Raw genomic sequence first — 22,115 nt, 5'->3', positions numbered from 1 at the left:
TTGGGAGCTAAAAGCCGCAGAACTTCTTTTAGAAACAAACGTTAGATTAGTGTAAACTAGGGATGTGCAGGCTCAGATTAGTTCGGTTTTGCACGCCAGGTTCGGATTTTTTCCCTCCAAAAAACGGGACTCAGAAAGAGGCAAAACGTCATCTTTCATGGACAAACATCATCATTCCTGGAAGTCCAGGAATGATGATGTTTGTCCATGAAAGATGAAGTCCAGGAATGATGATGTTTGTCCATGAAAGATGAAGTCTAGGAATGATGATGTTTGTCCATGAAAGATGAAGTCCAGGAATGATGATGTTTGTCCATGAAAGATGAAGTCCAGGAATGATGATGTTTGTCCATGAAAGATGAAGTCTAGGAATGATGATGTTTGTCCATGAAAGATGAAGTCTAGGAATGATGATGTTTGTCCATGAAAGATGAAGTCTAGGAATGATGATGTTTGTCCATGAAAGATGAAGTCTAGGAATGATGATGTTTGTCCATGAAAGATGAAGTCTAGGAATGATGATGTTTGTCCATGAAAGATGAAGTCTAGGAATGATGATGTTTGTCCATGAAAGATGAAGTCTAGGAATGATGATGTTTGTCCATGAAAGATGAAGTCTAGGAATGATGATGTTTGTCCATGAAAGATGAAGTCCAGGAATGATGATGTTTGTCCATGAAAGATGAAGTCCAGGAATGATGATGTTTGTCCATGAAAGATGAAGTCTAGGAATGATGATGTTTGTCCATGAAAGATGAAGTCCAGGAATGATGATGTTTGTCCATGAAAGATGAAGTCCAGGAATGATGATGTTTGTCCATGAAAGATGAAGTCTAGGAATGATGATGTTTGTCCATGAAAGATGAAGTCTAGGAATGATGATGTTTGTCCATGAAAGATGAAGTCCAGGAATGATGATGTTTGTCCATGAAAGATGAAGTCCAGGAATGATGATGTTTGTCCATGAAAGATGAAGTCTAGGAATGATGATGTTTGTCCATGAAAGATGAAGTCCAGGAATGATGATGTTTGTCCATGAAAGATGAAGTCCAGGAATGATGATGTTTGTCCATGAAAGATGAAGTCTAGGAATGATGATGTTTGTCCATGAAAGATGAAGTCTAGGAATGATGATGTTTGTCCATGAAAGATGAAGTCCAGGAATGATGATGTTTGTCCATGAAAGATGAAGTCCAGGAATGATGATGTTTGTCCATGAAAGATGAAGTCTAGGAATGATGATGTTTGTCCATGAAAGATGACGTTTTGCCTCTTTCTGAGTCCCGTTTTTTGGAGGGAAAAAATCCGAACCTGGCATGCAAAACCGAACTAATCTGAGCCTGCACATCCCTAGTGTAAACCGTTTGCACTGTGAACATTTCATACAGTAAGTACAGTACCAAGTAATTTTTTATCCCTACTTTTGAGGAAAGTGGCAATTTTATCATTAGTTTATCGCAAGGACATGTGTTAGTGTGCAAATATTATAAACTTAGATACCAGTGACACCTAAGCTCACATTAGAGCGTAGTAAGATAATGGTTGAGCCACTCTGAGAGAGTAGTTCTGGATTTCAGGCCAATAGGCATATCTCTCCAGGGTCGGACTGGCCTTATGGAAGTCTTGGCAAATGCCAGATGAGTCAGCCCGGCTGCCTGAAAGACTGGCTGAGCAGCTCCGCCTGCCGGTACCCTGCTATACAGAGAGACAGCATGCAAAGAGGGGGCGTGCCATAAGGCCACACCCCGTGAATCGCAACACGCCCCAGTGAGGTGTGGTCACAGAAGGGTTTCCACTTTATCAGAAATGTCTTGGAAAAGGGATGTGGCTTAACGCGCATATGGAGGGATATGGCTTAACGCGCATATGGAGGGATGTGGCTTAACGCGCATATGGAGGGATGTGGCTTAACGCGCATATGGAGATATGGTCATGTTATGGCAGCGTCACCAGTGTATTGGTGAAATTGATTTCGTACTCATATGCTTAACCACTGAGATAGGAGGCCATATATGTATGGAGAAACTGCACCTGCCAAGTTTCGTTGTTGCCACCGATTGTGCATCTAAAGTCACACCAATCTGTATTTTAGCGTCTACGGACACTGACAGCGGGCGTCTCAGTCCTTGCACTTTCGGACGTACGGATGCAGAAAGTCGCAGCCGAGCGACCGCCAATAGCCGCGGACTCTTCTGCGCCCATCTCAGAATCAGACCCGTAATCTCTATTTTCGTTTATTTTCTCTGTGAAATGAGCTTTATGTTGCCAAAAATAGAGGTGGTGAATATTTTTTTGTAAATTTAAAAAGTGTAGTCTGTTATTATTTTGTTAAGCGGCAAGATCTGAGGGGGAGATAAAGCTTAGAGTTTTTACTTTCGGGGTGGGAGTTTCTTATAAATATTCATACCGTAGCTCGGATTATAGACCAGATAAGTGTCTTTTTTTCTTTTCTAGTCTGCACGAAAGTGACATTAAATTGATATTCACACCAATGCAAGACCACTTTCAATAATTAAAAAAAAAGCCTCGCGCCTCTGCAGCGTTCATGGTTCTGCTGTGCAGCCCTCTGCAAGGGAAAATGGGTTATATGTCCATACAATAAAGAATTTCTGGGTACTAATAAAAACAGGTGCAAAATATTGCCCTCTCCCAGTGTGTCCCAGCTCTGCATTCTCCAGACATTACTATGCTTGGGGAGGACCAAAACTAGCCCAAGTGACTAATGCAAGCATTCGTGCTGCTATCTCAGACCCGAGTTAGGCCAGGTCTTCCCTTTCCTCCTATGTGGCAAAAATGACTCTCAAGGAGAAGAATGGGAGTTAGCGATAGATGACAGGCGACTTGCATTAAGTAACAGGCTGAGATCAGGCCGGTTTATTTGTTGCGAGGGAAAGGGTGTAGAGATGAAGAATCGAATACACGGCCGTAATAAGGTTTCGGTAGAAGTTGCTGACTTTGCGTAGCAGTGATTCCTGCTGACAGGGACCTTTTCTATTGTTCATTACATGATTTCACAGTTCAAGCAATTTTAGTTCTGGAAAGTATATCTTTTCATTTTTTTTGCCTTTTGCTCGTGTGCATGCCTTTTGTCTTTTGCACCTCGGTATATAATACCTTCCTTACAGTAGATGTTGCTCATGGAATTCTAGTATTCCCCCCCCCCCAGTCTGTGTTCTGTTCCTGTCACTTGAAATTTCTGTTAACATGAAACAGTTTGACTTAAGTTTCGGTCTCGCGCTACAAGTTTCAGTGGTGCTGCTTGAGGTTTAACTTTAACGCCACGTACATGACACAAACCAGTTTATTGACGTTGTCTCAGGGGACGGATGTGTTGTGTATTCAAGATCAATTAGATTCCCAAAAATAGTTGCGTTGGTATAAAGGGTCTCATTCAGACCCGGTCGCAAGCGCTGAGCGATCGCAACCGGGTCGATGGTTAGGCCCTGCGCACGCCCAGCGGCCGCAGTGCGTGTGCGCAAGCCCCAGAGTGAGAGAGAAACTCTCTCTCTCCGGAGCTCACTACAAAAGGGCCGGCTGTCGATGTTGATCGACAGCTCGCCCCGTTTTGTGGTCGGGGGGGTGGTTTCACAAACTGAGGCATTCCTTAAGGAACGCCTACCGTTTTGTTGGCGGCCGCACTGACATCAGCAGTGATGTCAGTGGGGAGCTTCCTGCTCGATCAGAGCAGGAAGCTCCCTGGGACTTGCGGCTGCCGAGACCCAACCTTAGGGTCTTGTCGCAAGCCCCGATGGTCGCGATGGTCTTGACCATCGTGACCATCACCCTGGTCGGTCGCTAAGCTGTGGGTAGTAACCCACAGCTTAGCTATCGACCAGGAGGCTGCACTTAAAAATAGAAGCGGCCGCCCTCATTCAGAACAAGCGCTCGCTTCTTGCGAGCGCCTCTGAATGAGGGCCAAAGTCCATAGACTGTATTTTTATTGATGTCGCTGGTTCCTAGTGAATGGATTGGCTGCATTCTCAGTGATCTCACTGGCTCCTAGTGAATGGGTAGGCTGTACTCTCAGTGATCTCACTGGTTCCTAGTGAATGGGTAGGCTGTACTCTCAGTGATGTCACTGGTTCCTAGTGAATGAACAAGCTGCACTCTGTGATGTCACTGGTTCCTAGTGAATGGTCATTCTGCACTCTGTGATGTCACTGGTTCCTAGTGAATGGACAGGCTGCACTCTGTGATGTCACTGGTTCCTAGTGAATGGACAGGCTGCACTCTCAGTGATGTCACTGGTTCCTAGTGAATGGACAGACTGCACTCTCAGTGATGTCACTGGTTCCTAGTGAATGGCCAGGCTGCACTCTCAGTGATGTCACTGGCTCCTAGTGAATGAAAAGGCTGCATTCTCAGTTATGTCACTGGCTCCTAGTGAATGGATAGGTGGCATTCTCAGTGATGTCACTGGTTCCTATTGAATGGTCAGGCTGCATTCTCAGTGATGTCACTGGTTCCTAGTGAATGGACAGGCTGCATTCTCAGTGATGTCACTGGTTCCTAGCAAATGGACAGGCTGCACTCTCAGTGATGTCACTGGTTCCTAGTGAATGGACAGGCTGCACTCTCAGTGATGTCACTGGTTCCTAGTGAATGGCCAGGCTGCACTCTCAGTGATGTCACTGGTTCCTAGTGAATGGATAGGTGGCATTCTCAGTGATGTCACTGGTTCCTATTGAATGGTCAGGCTGCATTCTCAGTGATGTCACTGGTTCCTAGTGAATGGACAGGCTGCATTCTCAGTGATGTCACTGGTTCCTAGCAAATGGACAGGCTGCACTCTCAGTGATGTCACTGGTTCCTAGTGAATGGACAGGCTGCGCTCTCAGTGATGTCACTGGTTCCTAGTGAATGGACAGACTGAACTCTCAGTGATGTCACTGGTTCCTAGTGAATGGACAGGCTGCGCTCTCGGTGATGTCACTGGTTCCTAGTGAATGGACAGACTGAACTCTCAGTGATGTCACTGGTTCCTAGTGAATGGACAGGCTGCGCTCTCGGTGATGTCACTGGTTCCTAGTGAATAGACAGGCTGCACTCTCAGTGATGTCACATGACATGCTCTCCATATTAGATTGTTAGATTAAGGTTCTTGCAATAATTGAGTATTTCACTTTTCCCTGAGTTAGTTTGAAGGCTATATATACTAATTTTTTTTTACATTTTATTCCCCAAATTAATATCTGTATTTCACTTATAAGTATACCATATATTGTGAGTAAGGTTAACAATAAAACTGGTATTCAATAGTAAAGGGTGTAGGGGATATATACTAAAAGGAAGATTGTACATTTACAAGGTGATTAATAACTGCTGATTTGTTTGTGTTATGTGATAAATCGCAGGGCTATTAATAACACGCAAAATGAAGAATTAGGATGAGGTAATTAGTGTAACTGCATTTTGAAAGATATACAGCAGCTGCTTAAAAAAAGCCGTATTGAATATTTGTCAGTACTAATTAATTCTTTTTTTTTGTTCCCTGTTTGCATCACTTAAAGTAGCAGTCCTGCATTGTCATCAGCTTTCATTAAATTGATTGATATGTGAGATAAGCGATCTTTATATAAATGCTCCTTTCTTTCAGTCCTTGACTGTTGTGCAGTGATTATCCTGTAACAATATAAAGGCCAGAATTCATTGTTGCCCCCGGAATAACTCTCTACTGACCCAGTGCACCCTATCAGCTGGTAACTGTTATGAGTACGGCTGGAGGTGGTCAGTACACATCGCCCCATGCCTCCAAATATTGTCCTGACACACAGAGTGGGGGCTGCCGCATCATGTGGGTGTGTGCCATGTGCCCCTGAGGCATTTGTCATGTTAATAAAGTGTTTGGCTGCCCCCAACCTCAACCTGCAGAAAGACACCTATGATAATGATGAACGGGATACACCTCCCAACACTGACAGTCAGGATTATGGGAAAGTCCCCTCAAAGGAGCGTTGGGAGGTACCAGGCACTACGCCGACCTCGCAATCTGTTATTTTTCAGCCCTATTGCTAACATTCGGGCTGTGTCTCATTCTAGTAGGCAGCTATTTTGTAGCTCAAAACAGTACTCATAAGAATGCAGCCTATCAATTAACTAGTAACCAGTGACCTCACAGAGGGACAAAGTGTCACAAACTGCCGCTCATTTTCTAGTGAATTCTTTATAAGTTGCATTTTCTGTTACATCTCACTGATGTCACTAGCTTCTGATGAATTCACAGGATAGCATGCTCAGTGATGTCACTGGTTCCTAGTGAAGTGATAGGTGGCTCCAACAGTGATGTCAATGGTTCCTAGTGAATGGCTAGGCTCATTCTCAGAGATGTCACTGGTTCCTAGTGAGTGGATAGCCTGCACTCTCAGTGATGTCACTGGTTCCTAGTGAATGGATAGTTTGCACTCTCAGTGATGTCATTGGTTCCTAGTGAATGGATAGGCTGCACTCTCAGTGATGTCACTGGTTCCTAGTGAATGGATAGGCTGCACTCTCAGTGATGTCACTGGTTCCTAGTGAATGGATAGGCTGCACTCTCAGTGATGTCACTGGTTCCTAGTGAATGGATAGCCTGCATTCTCAGTGATTTCACTGACTCCCAGTGAATGGATAGGCTGCATTCTCAGTGATGTTGCTGGGTTCTAGTGAATGGATAGGTTGCACTCTCAGTGATGTCACTGGTTCCTACTGAGTGGATAGCCTGCACTCTCAGTGATGTCACTGGTTCCTAGTGAATGGATAGCCTGCACTCTCAGTGATGTCACTGGTTCCTAGTGAATGGATAGGTTGCACTCTCAGTGATGTCATTGGTTCCTAGTGAATGGATAGGCTGCACTCTCAGTGATGTCACTGGTTCCTTATGAATGGATAGGCTGCACTCTCAGTGATGCCACTGGTTCCTAGTGAATGGATAGGCTGCACTCTCAGTGATGTCACTGGTTCCTAGTGAATGGATAGGCTGCACTCTCAGTGATGTCACTGACTCCCTGTGAATGGATGGGCTGCATTCTCAGTGATGTCCCTGGGTTCTAGTGAATGGATAGGTTGTACTCTTGAGTATTAGTTCATCTAATAAAATGGCTGACTGTTTAAGACCACAATGTACTGCAGAAAAAATCTTCACGCTCAGTCACTAAAGTGCCTGGGCAAGTAAGACCCCGATCGAGAGATCTTAAGTGCTGTCAGACTACAAGAACATTTAAAAATATATCTGTGATGGTGAAAAGCTGCCTGTAGTAGATGTAATTATGTTTTAGGTTTAAGTGAAATCCCTTCTCTTTATATCTGTTGATAGCTGAATCCAGATAGATAGAATGATATAGAAGACATCAAGTTGAATGTATGTCTCATATAGATGTGGGTTTGGCCAGGGGTGTAACTAGGTATTTGAAGCCCCCAAGAGTTTGTAAGATCCCCTATGTACCTCCCTATGGTGAATAATGTATATAACACATGTAACTTTCACAAGGAAGATGGGCCCCCCTCAGCTCTGGGCCCCATAGCAGCTGCACCCTTGCACCTATGGTAGTTACACCCATGGGTTTGACATCGCAATCTTCCTGCATCAGTTTGAGAGGAACCTCCATACTCTGAAATGGGAGGGGCTAGACTAGACCAACATACAGCACCTATATACAGCACCTATGTACAGTACCTATGTACAGTACCTATATACAGCATCTATATACAGTACCTATATACAGCACCTATATACAGTACCTATATACAGCACCTATATACAGTACCTATATACAGTACCACTACCTATATACAGTACCTATATACAGCATCTATATACAGTACCTATATACAGCACCTATATACAGTACCTATATACAGCACCTATATACAGTACCTATGTACAGTACCTATATACAGTACCACTACCTATATACAGTACCTATATACAGTACCTATGTACAGTATCTATATACAGTACCTATATACAACACCTATATACAGCACCTATATACAGTACCTATATACAGCATCTATATACAGCACCTATATACAGTACCTATATACGGACACTCCAGATAGTGGCTGAGCTGAAATGCTTTGTTCTCCACATTCATATGCTCTTATTGGTGTCAGGTTCTTATAGTGCGGCTTCCCTCATCGCTTGCTGTCCCGAGTGTTCCTAGTTTCTAATAATGGTTACAATAGGATCACTGACCCCCAAACACACACAATATGAAGAAGTTAGGGACCTACAACATCACATAGATCTCTGAAGTAGCTGGTACTGTGCATCAAAGAGCTCACATTAAAAAGACAAATGTATCAAGCCTATTACAGAATGGAGAAATTGCCCATAGCAACCAATCAGCTTGTACCTATCATTTTATAGAGTTTACATGATAAATGCCAGCTATGGGGAACTTCACTTGTCCACTCTATAGACGGCTTGATAGATCTCCCCTACATTGCCTGGTGTTGTACATCTATCCTGCCACCTTGTCCTGCTGAGTTATGGACCCTGAGAATTACGTTGCTGGTGATATATTCTGTTACAATGCGGAACCAATTTAATATTGTACTCTCTGGTCTGTCTAGTTGTTCATTATCGTTTTTCAGTCAACTTCCATGCGCTCAAATGCGTTGACCGTATCATACGCCCGCTAATTACGAAATGTTGACTTTGGCTGTATAAAATGTTGAGCACTGGTACAGTTTCATTGCGTGCTGATAAATATGCTTGTGTTGGCACAGCGGCCACTTGAAGTGGTGCGTGTGTCTTTGTGATGTGTTGTTACAGTGTACCACTATCATTTAAGTGGATCACTCACGTATGGCTCCTCTGTTGCATGATGGGGTACTTTAAAGAAGAACAAATATTGGAGCCCAGGTAGTTGGAGCCCGACCCCCCCTGCTGCCGGAATGTTTGTGTTATGATGTGGGGGTTCGGTGATGGTGCACGGGGGAGGTCCAGGGTAGGCGGCTGGCCGGGATACTTCTCCGGATTTTCGTATGCCCCACCGGCATTGTCCAGCTACATCCCGCTCCTCGGCAGCATGCTCCACGCTATAGCGACGAGATCTTGTGTCATGTGCATGCCCAACAGCCAGTCTTTAGCGAGCGCTAAAGAGGTAATGTCTTGCTGATAAATGGGGCCCAATGTGCAGACGATGCCAGTGGGTGTTCCTTTGTGACTGCCAGTAACGGCAGTCTACATTGCCCATAATTCACCCATAATTTGTCCCTGCATTGTGCATTTTAGTTTGCAGACCTATAAGGGGTGCGTATTGAAATGCACTATACGGTTACTCCGAAGGGCGATTATCAAAGCATCTGTAATCGATTCTGCGTCTTTGCACGCAGACTCTTGGATTTGCTAAGCTGCCTCCGGGCCTTTCAATACAAATCTGGGCGTCTACGACCATTGCATATATTCGCACATCCACTGCGTACACAGATGCAGCAGCATTAGAATACAACTCAGGCCCATAGTATGTTGTTTGTGTGTACAGTAAGTCGTCCGTACATCGCAACGGAACTGGCAATTTTGCATTGAATCTAATTAAATTCATCCTATTTAATTGCATTAGGACACGAGGGGTCCACAAAAAATGTGTATATAATAATGTCAAATTGAGGATTTGCTGTATATAGAAGATTTGTGCCCAGCGTTCAATCATTTATTATCATTTTATTTATTTTGTTTGTTTCTTCCGTGAGACTGGTGTAGGAAATGTATGGCATCGCCTATAGGTGTACCATGAGAAGAATCAATAATCAGAACTCTCCTCCACATAACTGGAGTCACGTATAGAGACCGCTTGGGCGCGTGACTTACCTTTTGATGATTCCGTTTATTTTAATTAGGTTCTAAAAAGTTTTTTTCAATTTATTTACTTTTTTTTTGGCATAAAACTTTCATTTGGCATATTACGTCCAATGTCCTCTGCATATGGTACCCTTGCAACATTGTAACGGCTTTACTGGCTAGAAACCGCGTAAAGATGTATTTATCATATGGAGGGGGTGGGAGGTTTGCGAAGTGCAGACTGTAACGGCCCCCTCAGTGGGCACCCGCTGTAAATACATTGACTTCTGCAACATTCAACACCTCTGACGTTTGGGCAGACGCTTGCATTTGAGCCGGTCACGAATTTTGCATGCCTTGGAATGTTGGGGAGGGGGTTTGCTATGTCACAGCACACAATGCCGCGCTCTGATGTCCACTTAATGTTTTCAGCACTCCCAAGAGGCCGTGTTTCTGTGTCCTGCAAAGCTGACCTCATTTCATACCCATCCATTTTCACTTCACAGTACATCCGCAAAACCTCAGCGCAGAAATATGTTAATATGATAAACTGCGCAACCAAGGACAGTGAGAGGAAGAAGATGGATGAAGCACTTTAAAAAACAAAAATGCAGATTCCTTCTTCCATTTGACCCAGGCGTTACTAAATTATCTCACAGACCTGGGAAGGCCCGAGCCCTCTACTTGCAGCCTAGTTATCACTGCAATGGACTCTCCATATCAAACACTTTTGCTGTTTAAAAATATATATATATGAATTGATATACAACAGGATTGGCAAGGCATTTTGGGACGTGTAGTTCCACAACAGCAAGAGAACCTTGATGTAACTATAAAATAATATGCTGTATTTATCATGTCCAAGGATATCATACCTTTTGGAAAACATATTCAAACAGTGCCTATTAACAGGCAGACAGGTGAGGATCGCAAAAGACACCCAGCAGCACGGATACCTCAGGGACTAGTGAATGACATGAAAAAGCATTAATTGTGGCATCATTGAAAATGTTTATGTATCATGTTTGAATTCATAGGAATGTTAGAATGTTTTTGCATGGTCACTATGTTTCTTATCTTACTAACTGTTTACGTGTTTTGTTTTTGTATTAATAACCAAGCACTGTCTAACAAATGCACCATGATTTCTGAATTGAACTAATTGCTTTGCGCTAACTAACACTGGATGCCCCCCCCCCCCCCCCCCCCCGGGCCCCTGGCATTACACCGTGCCGCGTTCTTGTGTCTGTTGATTGTCAGTTTTAATGGTCTTATCACGCACACACTTCTAAATATAACACTGATAATGCACAAGGCAGACAGGCTGAAGTTAGTTTCCTGTGTATGGCGGAGTTCAGGGTTAGTTGGTTACAACTACAAACAAAAGTTTTACACACGGTATTAAAAAAGAATAGCCTATGAAACAATTTATCCCATCAAAGCTGCAGCCTCTGAGATTCTTCACAGACATAGAAATTCTAACAGCAATTAATGTCGTTGTACAATATTTAAGTTGCAGTTTAGTAATGTAGCAATGCTGTCCACTGCCCCACACTACACACAAACTAGTGCACAGATCATTCTTTAACTGTCTGCTTAGGAAGTAGCAGCAGATGCAGTATACAAACATTATGATTTGACATTGAAGATTAGGGGGAAGATTTATCAAAGCTTGGAGAGAGATAAAGTACCAGCCACTCAGCTCCTAACTGTCATTTTTTTTCAAACACAGGCTGTAACGTGACAGTAACACTGGGTACACGCTGTATGATCTGTCACACGATATACTGTTCCTTCGCGGATCGTAATGATATATCGTACAAATCGTGCAGTGTGTATACTTCATCCATCGTTCGCGATGGCCGTTCATCTCATCGTCCCATCGGATGTTCCGCGCAGCAGGTGGGACAATGAACGATGCCATGCTGCTACATGCAGCATGAAATGATACATAGCGCCGTCGTACACCGGTTCGTGTAGTGTGAACGGCGCAAGCGACATGTTGTTACATCGCTGGGTACACACATTGTATAGTGTGTACCCAGCTTTGGAATCTGATTGGTTATTGCTCTATCTCTCTCCAAGTGTTGATAAATCTCCCCCTAAGTGAGAAATAGGGATAGTCCCCCTAAGTGAGAAATAGGGATAGAATATGACAAAACAAAAATTCTCTTAGGGTGGGTACACAATTGCACGATATAGACCCGATTTGCCGCATTGGAACGACAAATCAGGAATATTGTGCAGTGTGTATGCCCGAAGGCGCGCTCCCGCGAATCTCATACGATAACGTAATATCGCATGCGGTGCAGTCATATTAATGAAGGACGGAAATGAAGGACGGAACAACACATCGTTCCATTGTCCGTTAAATCTTCTGATATGTACCGGCAATCTTGCATGGTCAAGATTGACGGTCGTACAAGTGTGTACCCGGCCTTAGTCCCTCTGAAAGTTTTTGATAGTGAACCTAATGTATGCATGGACAACCAAATTTATACTTAGCCTCATCTGCGCGGATTGCTGCATCCACCAAAGTCCCAGGGTACTCTAATCTTATTGCTTGGCCTGTTTTCATGGTGCTGACACCTGCTGGCCAGCACGAAACAGACCAAGATGTTGAGGATAGGGAACAGCCTGGTAATTATATTCTCAGTATTTACCTTAATCTTTGAACTCCACCCAGAACTACATGTGTGGTATTGGGCAGAGTTGTCCTTCAAGTCTCACTTGCATTAGTCAATGCTAACATCTTGTTGGCCCCATTTGCAACAGACTATTCAAAGCAAATATCTGATTGGCTCCTTTAGTGCCAGACTTTTCAAAGCTAATATCCTATTGGGCTCACTAGCTTATATCTGATTGGTCACTATGGTTAAAGGTGCGTATCCACTAGCAGATAGTGGAACGACAGTACGATTACAACATTGTAATCGTACAGTCGTTCCTCTTCCCCTGCAGTGCCTACACTGAACGATATGTCGGTCAGTGTAGGCACCCACCCTCATCCATGAACATGGTCAGTCTGTCGTTATCGGCAGATTGGCCAGCATGTTCAGGCGATGATTGATGTCGAAAACGACCAGCGGGAGCGCGCATCGCTGGGCGTTTTCGACATTTTCGTGCCGATTTGTGAACGATTAATGAACGATAATTATATCGTTACCGTTCAGTCGCTCATTTTAATCGGCTAGTGGATACCCGCTTTTACACTGCATTTGTATTATCTTCACCATGTTAGTAAATAACCCAATCAGATTAAGCTATTTATCATTACGTAAATCCATTTTTAACACTTTTTACCCCTTGAGCAGGCGTAGTTTGAGCACCACTTGACTAGTAGTGACACACCGTAGTGACACACAGACCCCCAGTAGTGACGCACCAACACAGCGTAGTAACACACAGACCCTCAGTAGTAACACACAGACACACAGTAGTGACACACAGACACACAGTAGTAACACACAGACACACAGTAGTGACACACAGATCCCTAAAGTCATTTTTAAGCGGTTACCTGAATAGTACTTTACCATAAAAACTGACAGTAACGGCTAATCTATGAATTAACTTTGCTTTCAATGTTTTCTTTCCCTTTAAAGCCAAGTAAGTGATACTCAACCTTTATAGATTATACATGAAGAGATTTACCTAGACACACAGGATCGGCACTATATTCCAGACGATATAGTGCCAAAAACATTGGGAGGCATTTATATAAAAAACTGTTCCACAGGTAACAATGAAGCAAAAAGGTGGTTTTACCCTTGGCACCTAATCAAATGCTTGCTTTCATTGTGTACCCTGTACCAGAAAAATGACAGCTAGAACTCGATTGGCTGCTTTGGCTCACAGTGCGTTTTCCACACTTACTGATGATAGAACAGTTTTTATAAATGTCCACCGTATGTGTCTACAGACCTAGTCATTGTTTATTCCCATTATTACACTGTCGTTATTTATTAAAGCAGTGTGTTAAAACAAATTGATCCCATTTTAGTGGAACACTTAAATTTTAATCCAAATTAAAAATTATTTTTATTGAGGCCCTGTCCTGTTTCCCAGACCTTAGCTTGTGTGCTCTATATTCATCCTCGGGTTTGTCTAGTGTCCACCCAGAAAAGGGTTGACCATAATGGTCCCTGTAGCTGTATAGGTACATCAGAAAGGGAACTCAGCCCGACTTGTGTTCTCCAGGTGTGATTTCTTACACTAGCTGAGGAGACTGTAGCCTTAAGCCAGCTGGAGCACAGGTCGGCCATGTTTGATGTGGGCACCCAAGATGGCGCCCAGGAAGGTTGAGTATCACAGAATGAATGTTGCTTCTGCACCCACGTTCACTATGCATAGGCTGTGGTTCCATGACTTAGCATTATTAAATTGCACTTATCAATCATTCTTGCCAGGAATGCCATCGCCTACTACCTTAAAGAAGTCAGAGAAGTCTGGTTTCAGCAGCCCTTCTCCTTCGCAGACCTCCTCCCTTGGAACGGCTTTCACACAGCATCATCGACCTGTCATTACAGGACCCAGAGGTGAGGCCTTGTCCGCGGAGCCCCTCTCCCTTACAGCGCTGCGTTAAGATTCATGCTGTGTTACCGTCCTCTGGATAGGCGATGTAGGTCGCTAGAGTTCAGGCTGCACTTGTTTCGTAAGTGGTCTTAAAGTAAGGCTGCTCCTAACAATCTGCAATCATTGCTGACATCTAAACAAGTTCTGGGTCCATGTTCTGTTTTTATACAGTTATCCTGAGTTTAACTAATTCTTTGTTTGTTTGTTTGTTTGTTTGTTTAAAGTGCGCAATATGGGGCTGATTTTAAGTTGGACGCAAAGTGGCTATTTTTGTGTGAATCCACGGAAGCCAGATCTACTATTTTATGCTAGGGCAGGAATCCATACAGATAATGCGAGGATCCGTCCGTCCGCTGATTTTACGCCAACCGACGCAAGAGTCGTCATTAGCTACACGTGCACAACACTCCCACAAGTCAGAGCGGTTCTGTGCCCCCAGTTCCCTGCCCCGAAACGCCCATTTTACGAAAATACAGAGGCGTCCAAAACAGAATAGGACAGAGATACGCAAAAATGTGTAAATTCGCATCTGCCCGTGCGCTGTACGCTAAGACTCGCCATTTGCACTCACACACAGAGATCCGTCCGATTTAGAATCAGGCCCTATATCTGTATTGCCTATTTTATTGTTGTGAATTGTGTTTATTTGAAATCATTTTTCTGAAGATTGCTATTCTATTGCAGAAATAAAATGTTTTAGAGCTTTTGGTATTCTGTGCATCAGAAATGGGCAACATACTAAAATACAATGTAATATGTACTATTGTTTTTACTGTGGGATACTGTATTGTGATTTAAGCAGGTGTGTGTTTTACTGTTTACGTATGAACTGAGGGTGTGTGTTTCAAATACCTTTAAGGACATAATTGTAACTATTATAATTTTCCTGGCTGTACCTGACATATTTGATACCTGTGGCATCGGCGCGCTCTTTGCGGGGAGTATATAAGAGCGCGCGTTACCGCCGATGTGCAAGGCTGTACATGAAACAAAGGGACTCTTATTGGTAAATGTACAAACATTAATATGTTTTTGCTTCCAGGGAAATTGCCCTGCTTTTTAACACAAGTAATTCATTAAAAGAACATTTTTTCCCTCTATTGTTGAAATGAAGAGGCCAGTGGTCAGCAGATTTTTGGCACCCAATATACTCCAAGATCTCGACTTTGCCTTCTAGAGGAATGTGCCTTGCTTTAAGCATAAATCAAACATGTGATGGCTATTAATGTTTTTAATTATCATCCTCTTTCTCATATAAGTACATATCTTTATTCAGTCATCTGGACTATAAGTGACTGCTAGTGATTTCATTCATATGGGAGCTTTGACAAGTTAAAATGAAGGGATGTATCAAACCTTGGAGTGAGACAAAATACCAACCAATCAGATTCTGTTATTTTTCAAACACTGTGGTCTATTTACTAAGCCTTAGAAGGAGATAAAGAACCAACCAACCAGCTCCTAACTGCATACTCGCCTGCTTTTTAAGAAACATTTCAGGGTGATTGTGAAAGCAACATCTATGAGCGCGGTGGTAAAGTAGGCGTGTGCTGCTCCATCTGAGCGCCAAACCTTTCGGAAGATCTATTTGTTGATGAAAACATACTGATACTTTTCAGGGCTTGCTCATGTATTGTGTTTTCCAAGGGGTTCCACCAGGAACTATGAAAATGCATGTAGCCATAGGGATCATTGTTCCTTATAACCAATGCAGGGAAACGGCACTGATTATACCATTGGAATGTATATATCTCGGATTTCTTTTTTTTTTCCAAGTCTATAACAGCTACATAATGGGGGTAAGGTGCAATCAGGGAGATTGCTACTATTTCAGGGAGACTCCCTGACAATCAGGGAGAGTTAGCAAGTATACCTAACTGTCATATTTCAAACACAACCTGTGACATGGCAGTTAGGAGCTGATTGGCTGGTACTTTATCTTCGTTCACCTCGTGGTTGGTACTTTCATTTCTCTTGGTACTTTCATATCTCTCCCAAGGTTTGATACATATCCCCCTGTGTCTGGTCCCATAGGCTAAAGACTCTTTAGTAAAGAGGAGATTTATAAGACCTTCTAAAGCGGATGTTTTGCCCATAGAAACCAATCAGATTATAGCTAGATAGCTAGAATTTGATTGGTTGCTTTGGGCTTGATAGATCTCACCATAAAGGTGGTCACAGACGTGGAGCTTTTGTCAGACATTGTAGACCAATTTGGCTTTAAGGGGGAGATTTTTCAAAACTTGGAGAGAGATTAAGTACCAACCCATCAACTTCTAGCTGTCATTTTCTAGGCTGTATTTAAAAAATTACAGATCCTGATTAGTTGGTACTTCACCTCTCTCCACTTTATCTCTCTCCAAGCTTTGCTGAATTTCCCCCTAACTTTCCAAAGCCGTGGAGCTCCAATGACCGCCATTGATTGCTGAGAATGAGTGGATGAGAATACTGTAACCTCTGTCTCTCTCATTATGTGATGTCATTGGCCGGCTACACCTTCAAGTGTGCCGCTAACCTGCACTCGGTGTATCACTCAGCCATTTGCGTGACCACCGTTATATTGTTCTAATGTTGCCCGTACTGTTTGCGCTTCTTGACCATTATCGGCCTGTTTTTCTGGATTCGTGCAATTTGACCTTCCATGTGTATGAACAAATCGGGCTCCGAACGTTTTGTTTGGCCTTTCATGCTAAATAGAGTCATCCTTTGTGAAGCTTGCATATGAACACAGTCTAACGGGGAAAGGTCAAACTTACCGTAGATGATGTCCAATTTTATTAGACCACTTCAGCTGTGAATTATCAACTGTTGGCCCAACATCTGAGAGTTGCTTACTCTATGTGAAGACAGAACGAACAATCGAGTTTCCATGGTAATTTGACCACTTAAATATGTTGTCCATTTTAAAATAGTTATTTCCAGTAAGTAGAGCGCAAGTACTCGGATCACTTGATCACTCCTGTGGCGACAGGCTTAAGTGAATGGGGACCTCTTGTACCTTGCGAACAGTGGCATAACTTGCATGAGTTTTACTAGTGTTTATAATTACACTAGACACCATCGTATGCACTACTGCTGTTCGAGTGCATTGTAGTCGAACACCTGGATTAAATGTAGGTAAATGCGTGTGGTAGCATAGAGAGAGCTCCACACAGGAGTGATCAGGATACCTGGCCTTAGTGTGGTCCATTGGCTGAGTATGAACTAAATGCAGATATGGGAAAAAATAACGTTCTATATGTGGAAATAAGATGGGGGAAAGTAGGGATTTGCCCCATAGCCCAGTTCAGAACCGATCAGCAGAGCTGGGATTAGTGTACATAGTAGATCACCTATGTAGCTGGCTGCAGTCTCATTTGTCCTGCCCCAGCAGTCGCTCACCAGATTTTCCACACAAAGCTTCAGGAATGGCTGCCATGTATTTCCTCACGGGAAGTTGCCTCTGCATTTGGAATTGGTATGATATACGGTCAGACGGGATGCCGCCTGTCAGAAGACCGACAGTGGCATCCAGATTTTTAAGATCCAGACAGGGGCAGGTAAGTAACCTAAACCCTCCCCCTCTTCCCCCTAACTCTTCCCCGGTGATGCCTAACCTCCACCCGGTGATGCCTAACCCTAACCTCCCTCCAATGATACCTAAACCTAACCTCCCCTTCCTGCACCTTAAACCTAACTCTCCGTGGGCGGTGCCTAACCCTAACCCCCCCTCACCGCCGCCTTACCCTAACCCTCCGCGGTCGGTGCCTAACCCTAACCTCATCCCCGGGAGGTCCCTAAGCCTAACCCTCCCCTCCCCGGCCTAACCCGCATACTTACATTCTGGATGCTAGTGGTCTGGTTGCCGACGTCGGTTTCTTGATTCCTTCAAGATTCCGGCGTCGGTATCCTGGCGATCCGGCATCTTGACCGGATCCCCTGCATTTTACCCCGTACTTCTTCTTTGAAACATGAGGAAGACATTGTGGCCATTTGATTAACCTATCATTTGTGTACCCGAGTCAAAATTTGCCAGTCGTCCCCTAACCTATGACTTATACCCTTTGTGTCTTATTACTCATTTCTACCAAAGAAAGAAAAATAAAAGTCATTGCATATGCATATGTGTTCCCTTTATGAATAACATAGAATAGCAGTAGAAGGTTATTTTGTAAGCTCCTGGGAACACATTTTTATTAATATGTATAATCTCTTTTTTTGGAACATTCGGTACAAGCATATTTTTAGTCGTCTTCCTCCATACATTAAAAATTAGGATTTTTTTTTTATGTAGATTCAATGAAAACATAACAAATAATTTCCAAGTCTCTTTTTTCTTTCCCCCACGTAGAGTAGAACTAGGCAATATGTGACTCTTCAGCCGTTGCTAAACTACAACCTCCTGCCTGCTGGGAGTTGTAGGCTAACAGCAGCTGCAGAGCCACAATTTGCCTAATGTAGGTTTGCCATTGAAAAATCCATCTTCAAAGCCAATAATCTAGAACTCATATACTCTGCTGTGATTAAGCTATGATGTCATTCCTCCGCGTACCCTTCGTTCTGTCCCACGTGCAGAAATGACTGCGTTCGCACACGCACATTTATCCCTACATACAGAATATATGTGATCGCTAATTTTGTGTTCCATGTTCAAAGCAATATCCTGCATAATCATAGCCGGGGCGAAACGCTCTTCAGCTCCACTGCATGCAGCAAGAATAACACGTTTTTCCCTTAGAAAGCGGCATATTTCTTCGCTGAGATCGTCATGTTAACCTTGGGTATAGATCCTGAGCAGATGTCTCATTAGGCAAGGAAATTAGGTCACTGTTTACACCTTGGACTCCAGTGACTGGTCTGCACTGGAGGGATAACCAGTAAGGCAGTTCTCCCACTGTCACGATGTTCTGCTCCTAATTTCACTCATGTAACATGTTCCTGTATTGATTCCTGTACAAGCCCAATTTGCAGAAGAATGATGACAAATATATATTTGATTGATTGCATTGTAAGTAGCCATAGCAGCAGTTTCAGATGGAAGAGGTTATAGTTGAGTCTAGGAGGTACTAAGAATCGTGTTTGGTCGAGATTGCAATCACGGGTGTGTTTAGGCATTTTTCTCAACTCGCAAATTTACTGAAGACAAACTCAGGTGAGTTTGGGAGAGATTTCTGTATTTACACTGAAAACTCGGGAGAGATTGCAAACACGATTAGATGCACCATCGGCCAAACTCGAAAGTACTTTCACTGAAAAGTATACAACTCGGAAATTTACCAAGAATCGTGTTTACAATCACAGGTGTAATTGTAGCAAACTTGGAGCCGTATTCAATTTGAGCCGAGCCGCGATACTTTTTCTCCTACTTCACCTGTTTTGTAGGTGAAAAAGTATTGCGCGCGTGCCTGCTTTACCCCGTATTCAATTTGAAAGTACGCGAAAACTTGAACAGGCAGAAAGTACTGTCAGATTTGGGGAAATCAGCCTGACATCCCCAAAAGATGCTCTGACATAGGGGTTCCCTATGGCACCCCCCGATTTGGCTTGCTGAAGGTATTTGGTGTTTTTAAACGGGCTCAATAGCTGCTAAATAGCGTTTTTCTATACATGGTGCAGAATAGTATTCAGGAGTATTTTTTCCAGAAAATAATTTATCCAAGCAAATTTGGGGTACTTGAAAATGGGGGTCAGCATATTTAAAAGTTGCTAAAGTGAAGTTGAAAAAATCGTGAAAAATCCACCTGCCGCAAGCACCTGCAATCAAAAAAACACTTGGGGCATACTTGGGGACCCCCCCAGAGTCAAGTTCGCTAGTTTTTAACTTTGTACTCCCAACTTTTTTTTTTCGCCCCTTTTTGACATTTTTTTGACACAGATTACCTTTGGGGGACTGTCTGAAGGCTGCACGGGGGTTCCCGCAACGTTGCACCCCAAAACCCAAATTCTGCACTTTTTTCCGCTTGCTATTCATAGGCAAAACTTTGTCGCCTAGTACATTGCATTGACTTTCCGCCTAGGCGGAAAGTTTTTCAAATTGAATACGTGGTAAAAGCAAAACAGGCGAAAATGACGTCATCGGCGAAAAAGTATCGCGGATCCGGACTTTTCGCCTCAAATTGAATACGGCCTTGGACCTAAATAGCATAACCAGCCCCGGGCGCCTCAGCCAGTCCTGGTTCCTAAAAATACGAGAATGGTCCCCCCTTATTTTAGGAACCAGCAGTGGGCTGCTGAGCCAGTCCTGGTTTTAAAAATAGGGGGGGGAAATTGCGTAGGGTTCCCCCTATTTTAAAAATCAGCACCGGACTCTAATCCAGCTGGGGTGTAATGCCACAACCAGGTGACCTTTTCACCGGATCTCCCTGGCCAAAGCATCTCAGGGGAGGTGGGGAACCCCCCCCCAATAAAGAGGTCCCCCACTCTCCCGAGCACCACAGGCTTAAGCTGAAGCCCGGGGCTCTACCCCACACCGCTGGGCAGTGGGTGCAGGGTTATTAGTGTTCAAAATAGAATTAAACTATTGTTTTTTACAGTGGAACTACAGGTGCCAACGTGCCTGCCCTTTGGCACTTGTGGAATTACAAGTGCCAGCAGGTAGCTGGCAACCGTACCCCCACTGCAAAAAAAATTGTTAAAAAACCACATGACACACACATACCGTAGTAAGTAAACTTTTATTACATACCTACCACACTCACACATAAGTACCTGCTACCAGATGTTCGGCCCCCTTCTCCAAGTAGAAATCCAAAGGGTTACCTATAAAAAAAAACCCGGGTTTTAGCAGCAGTGGAAAAGGGTAGATTAATTCTGATAACTATTGCTGAAGGTGGGGAATGTCAGTTACAGACAGTGGGCCTGATTCAGACCCGGACGCTATGCTGCACTCGCTCGCATTGAGCAATTTTTCGCAATCTGCGCATGCATATGAGTCGCAATGCACGTGCGCGAACCAGTCATTTGCGATGGGAAAGTGCTCGCCCGTAGCCCGCAGTCGGGCCGCTATTTTGAGTGACAGAATGTGCCGTTTGTGGGTGGTAACAGGGGAAGGTGCTTGGAAACGGGGGTGTGGATGCGCGAACGCAGGCGTCCCCGACCGTCAGAACAGCGTTTAATGGGTGTGCATAATTAGCAAAGTAGCGTCATTACACACGTGACTGGGTTGTGTTTTAGCCTGAACTGCTCGCAATGTTGTGGTGGGAAGAGACTACCACAAGTGCTGCGAGCAGCTCCGATGGCTCTCGATGTTCCCAATTAATCCTACAACAGCCGGCGATGACGTGTGTTGCGAGTGGCAAAGGGGCGTCTTTATACAGGTGCGAGCGCATAGTGCGGCCGCTCGCTATTAGTGGGCGGCTTTACTCGACACAGTGCGAGCGCATGTTTTAAATAGCCGGCCCCTTTTAGCCAGCGAGCGGACGCAAATAGCGTCCGGGTCTGAATCAGGCCCAGTGTTAATATGTAAATGTGATTTGGATAGTGTAGGAGCGGTGCTCTTAGTTACAGGAATAAAATAAATATAAAAATGATTCCATGGAACACTTGCTTTTGTGTCGGTGACTTTAAGCCCTCCCTGCACAATAACGTATTAGGACCTTTGAGCACTACAATCCCCCTTTTCCTCAATAAGTATTAACTTACTATTAAAGCCTCTATAAAAAGTGTAAGGTCTAAGAATTACACATAGGGCCGGACGCTATTTGCGGTCGCTCGTCCAGAAAATAGGGGTGGCTATTCAAATGAACCGTTCGCTCTTTGCAGTCTGTTCATGCCTCTATGTCTGAACGAACGAGCAAAA

The 22,115-nt window shown here is 43.8% G+C and overlaps 1 protein-coding gene across 1 annotated transcript in view; it reads left to right on the top strand.

Moving 5' to 3' along the window:
* The window catches only part of NFIA (nuclear factor I A), a 317,707-nt gene that overhangs the window by 233,365 nt on the left and 62,227 nt on the right, over positions 1 to 22,115 (top strand). The window contains 1 exon segment of the mRNA XM_088447871.1: positions 14,173 to 14,301. Within this exon segment, the coding sequence (XP_088303997.1) occupies positions 14,173 to 14,301 (129 nt within the window).

This window comes from Taudactylus pleione, unplaced genomic scaffold (genome assembly GCF_031769625.1).
Source record: "Taudactylus pleione unplaced genomic scaffold, aTauple2 ptg000442l, whole genome shotgun sequence".
Classification (NCBI taxonomy): Eukaryota; Metazoa; Chordata; class Amphibia; order Anura; family Myobatrachidae; genus Taudactylus; species Taudactylus pleione.
This window is presented reverse-complemented; position numbering and strand designations above follow the sequence as displayed.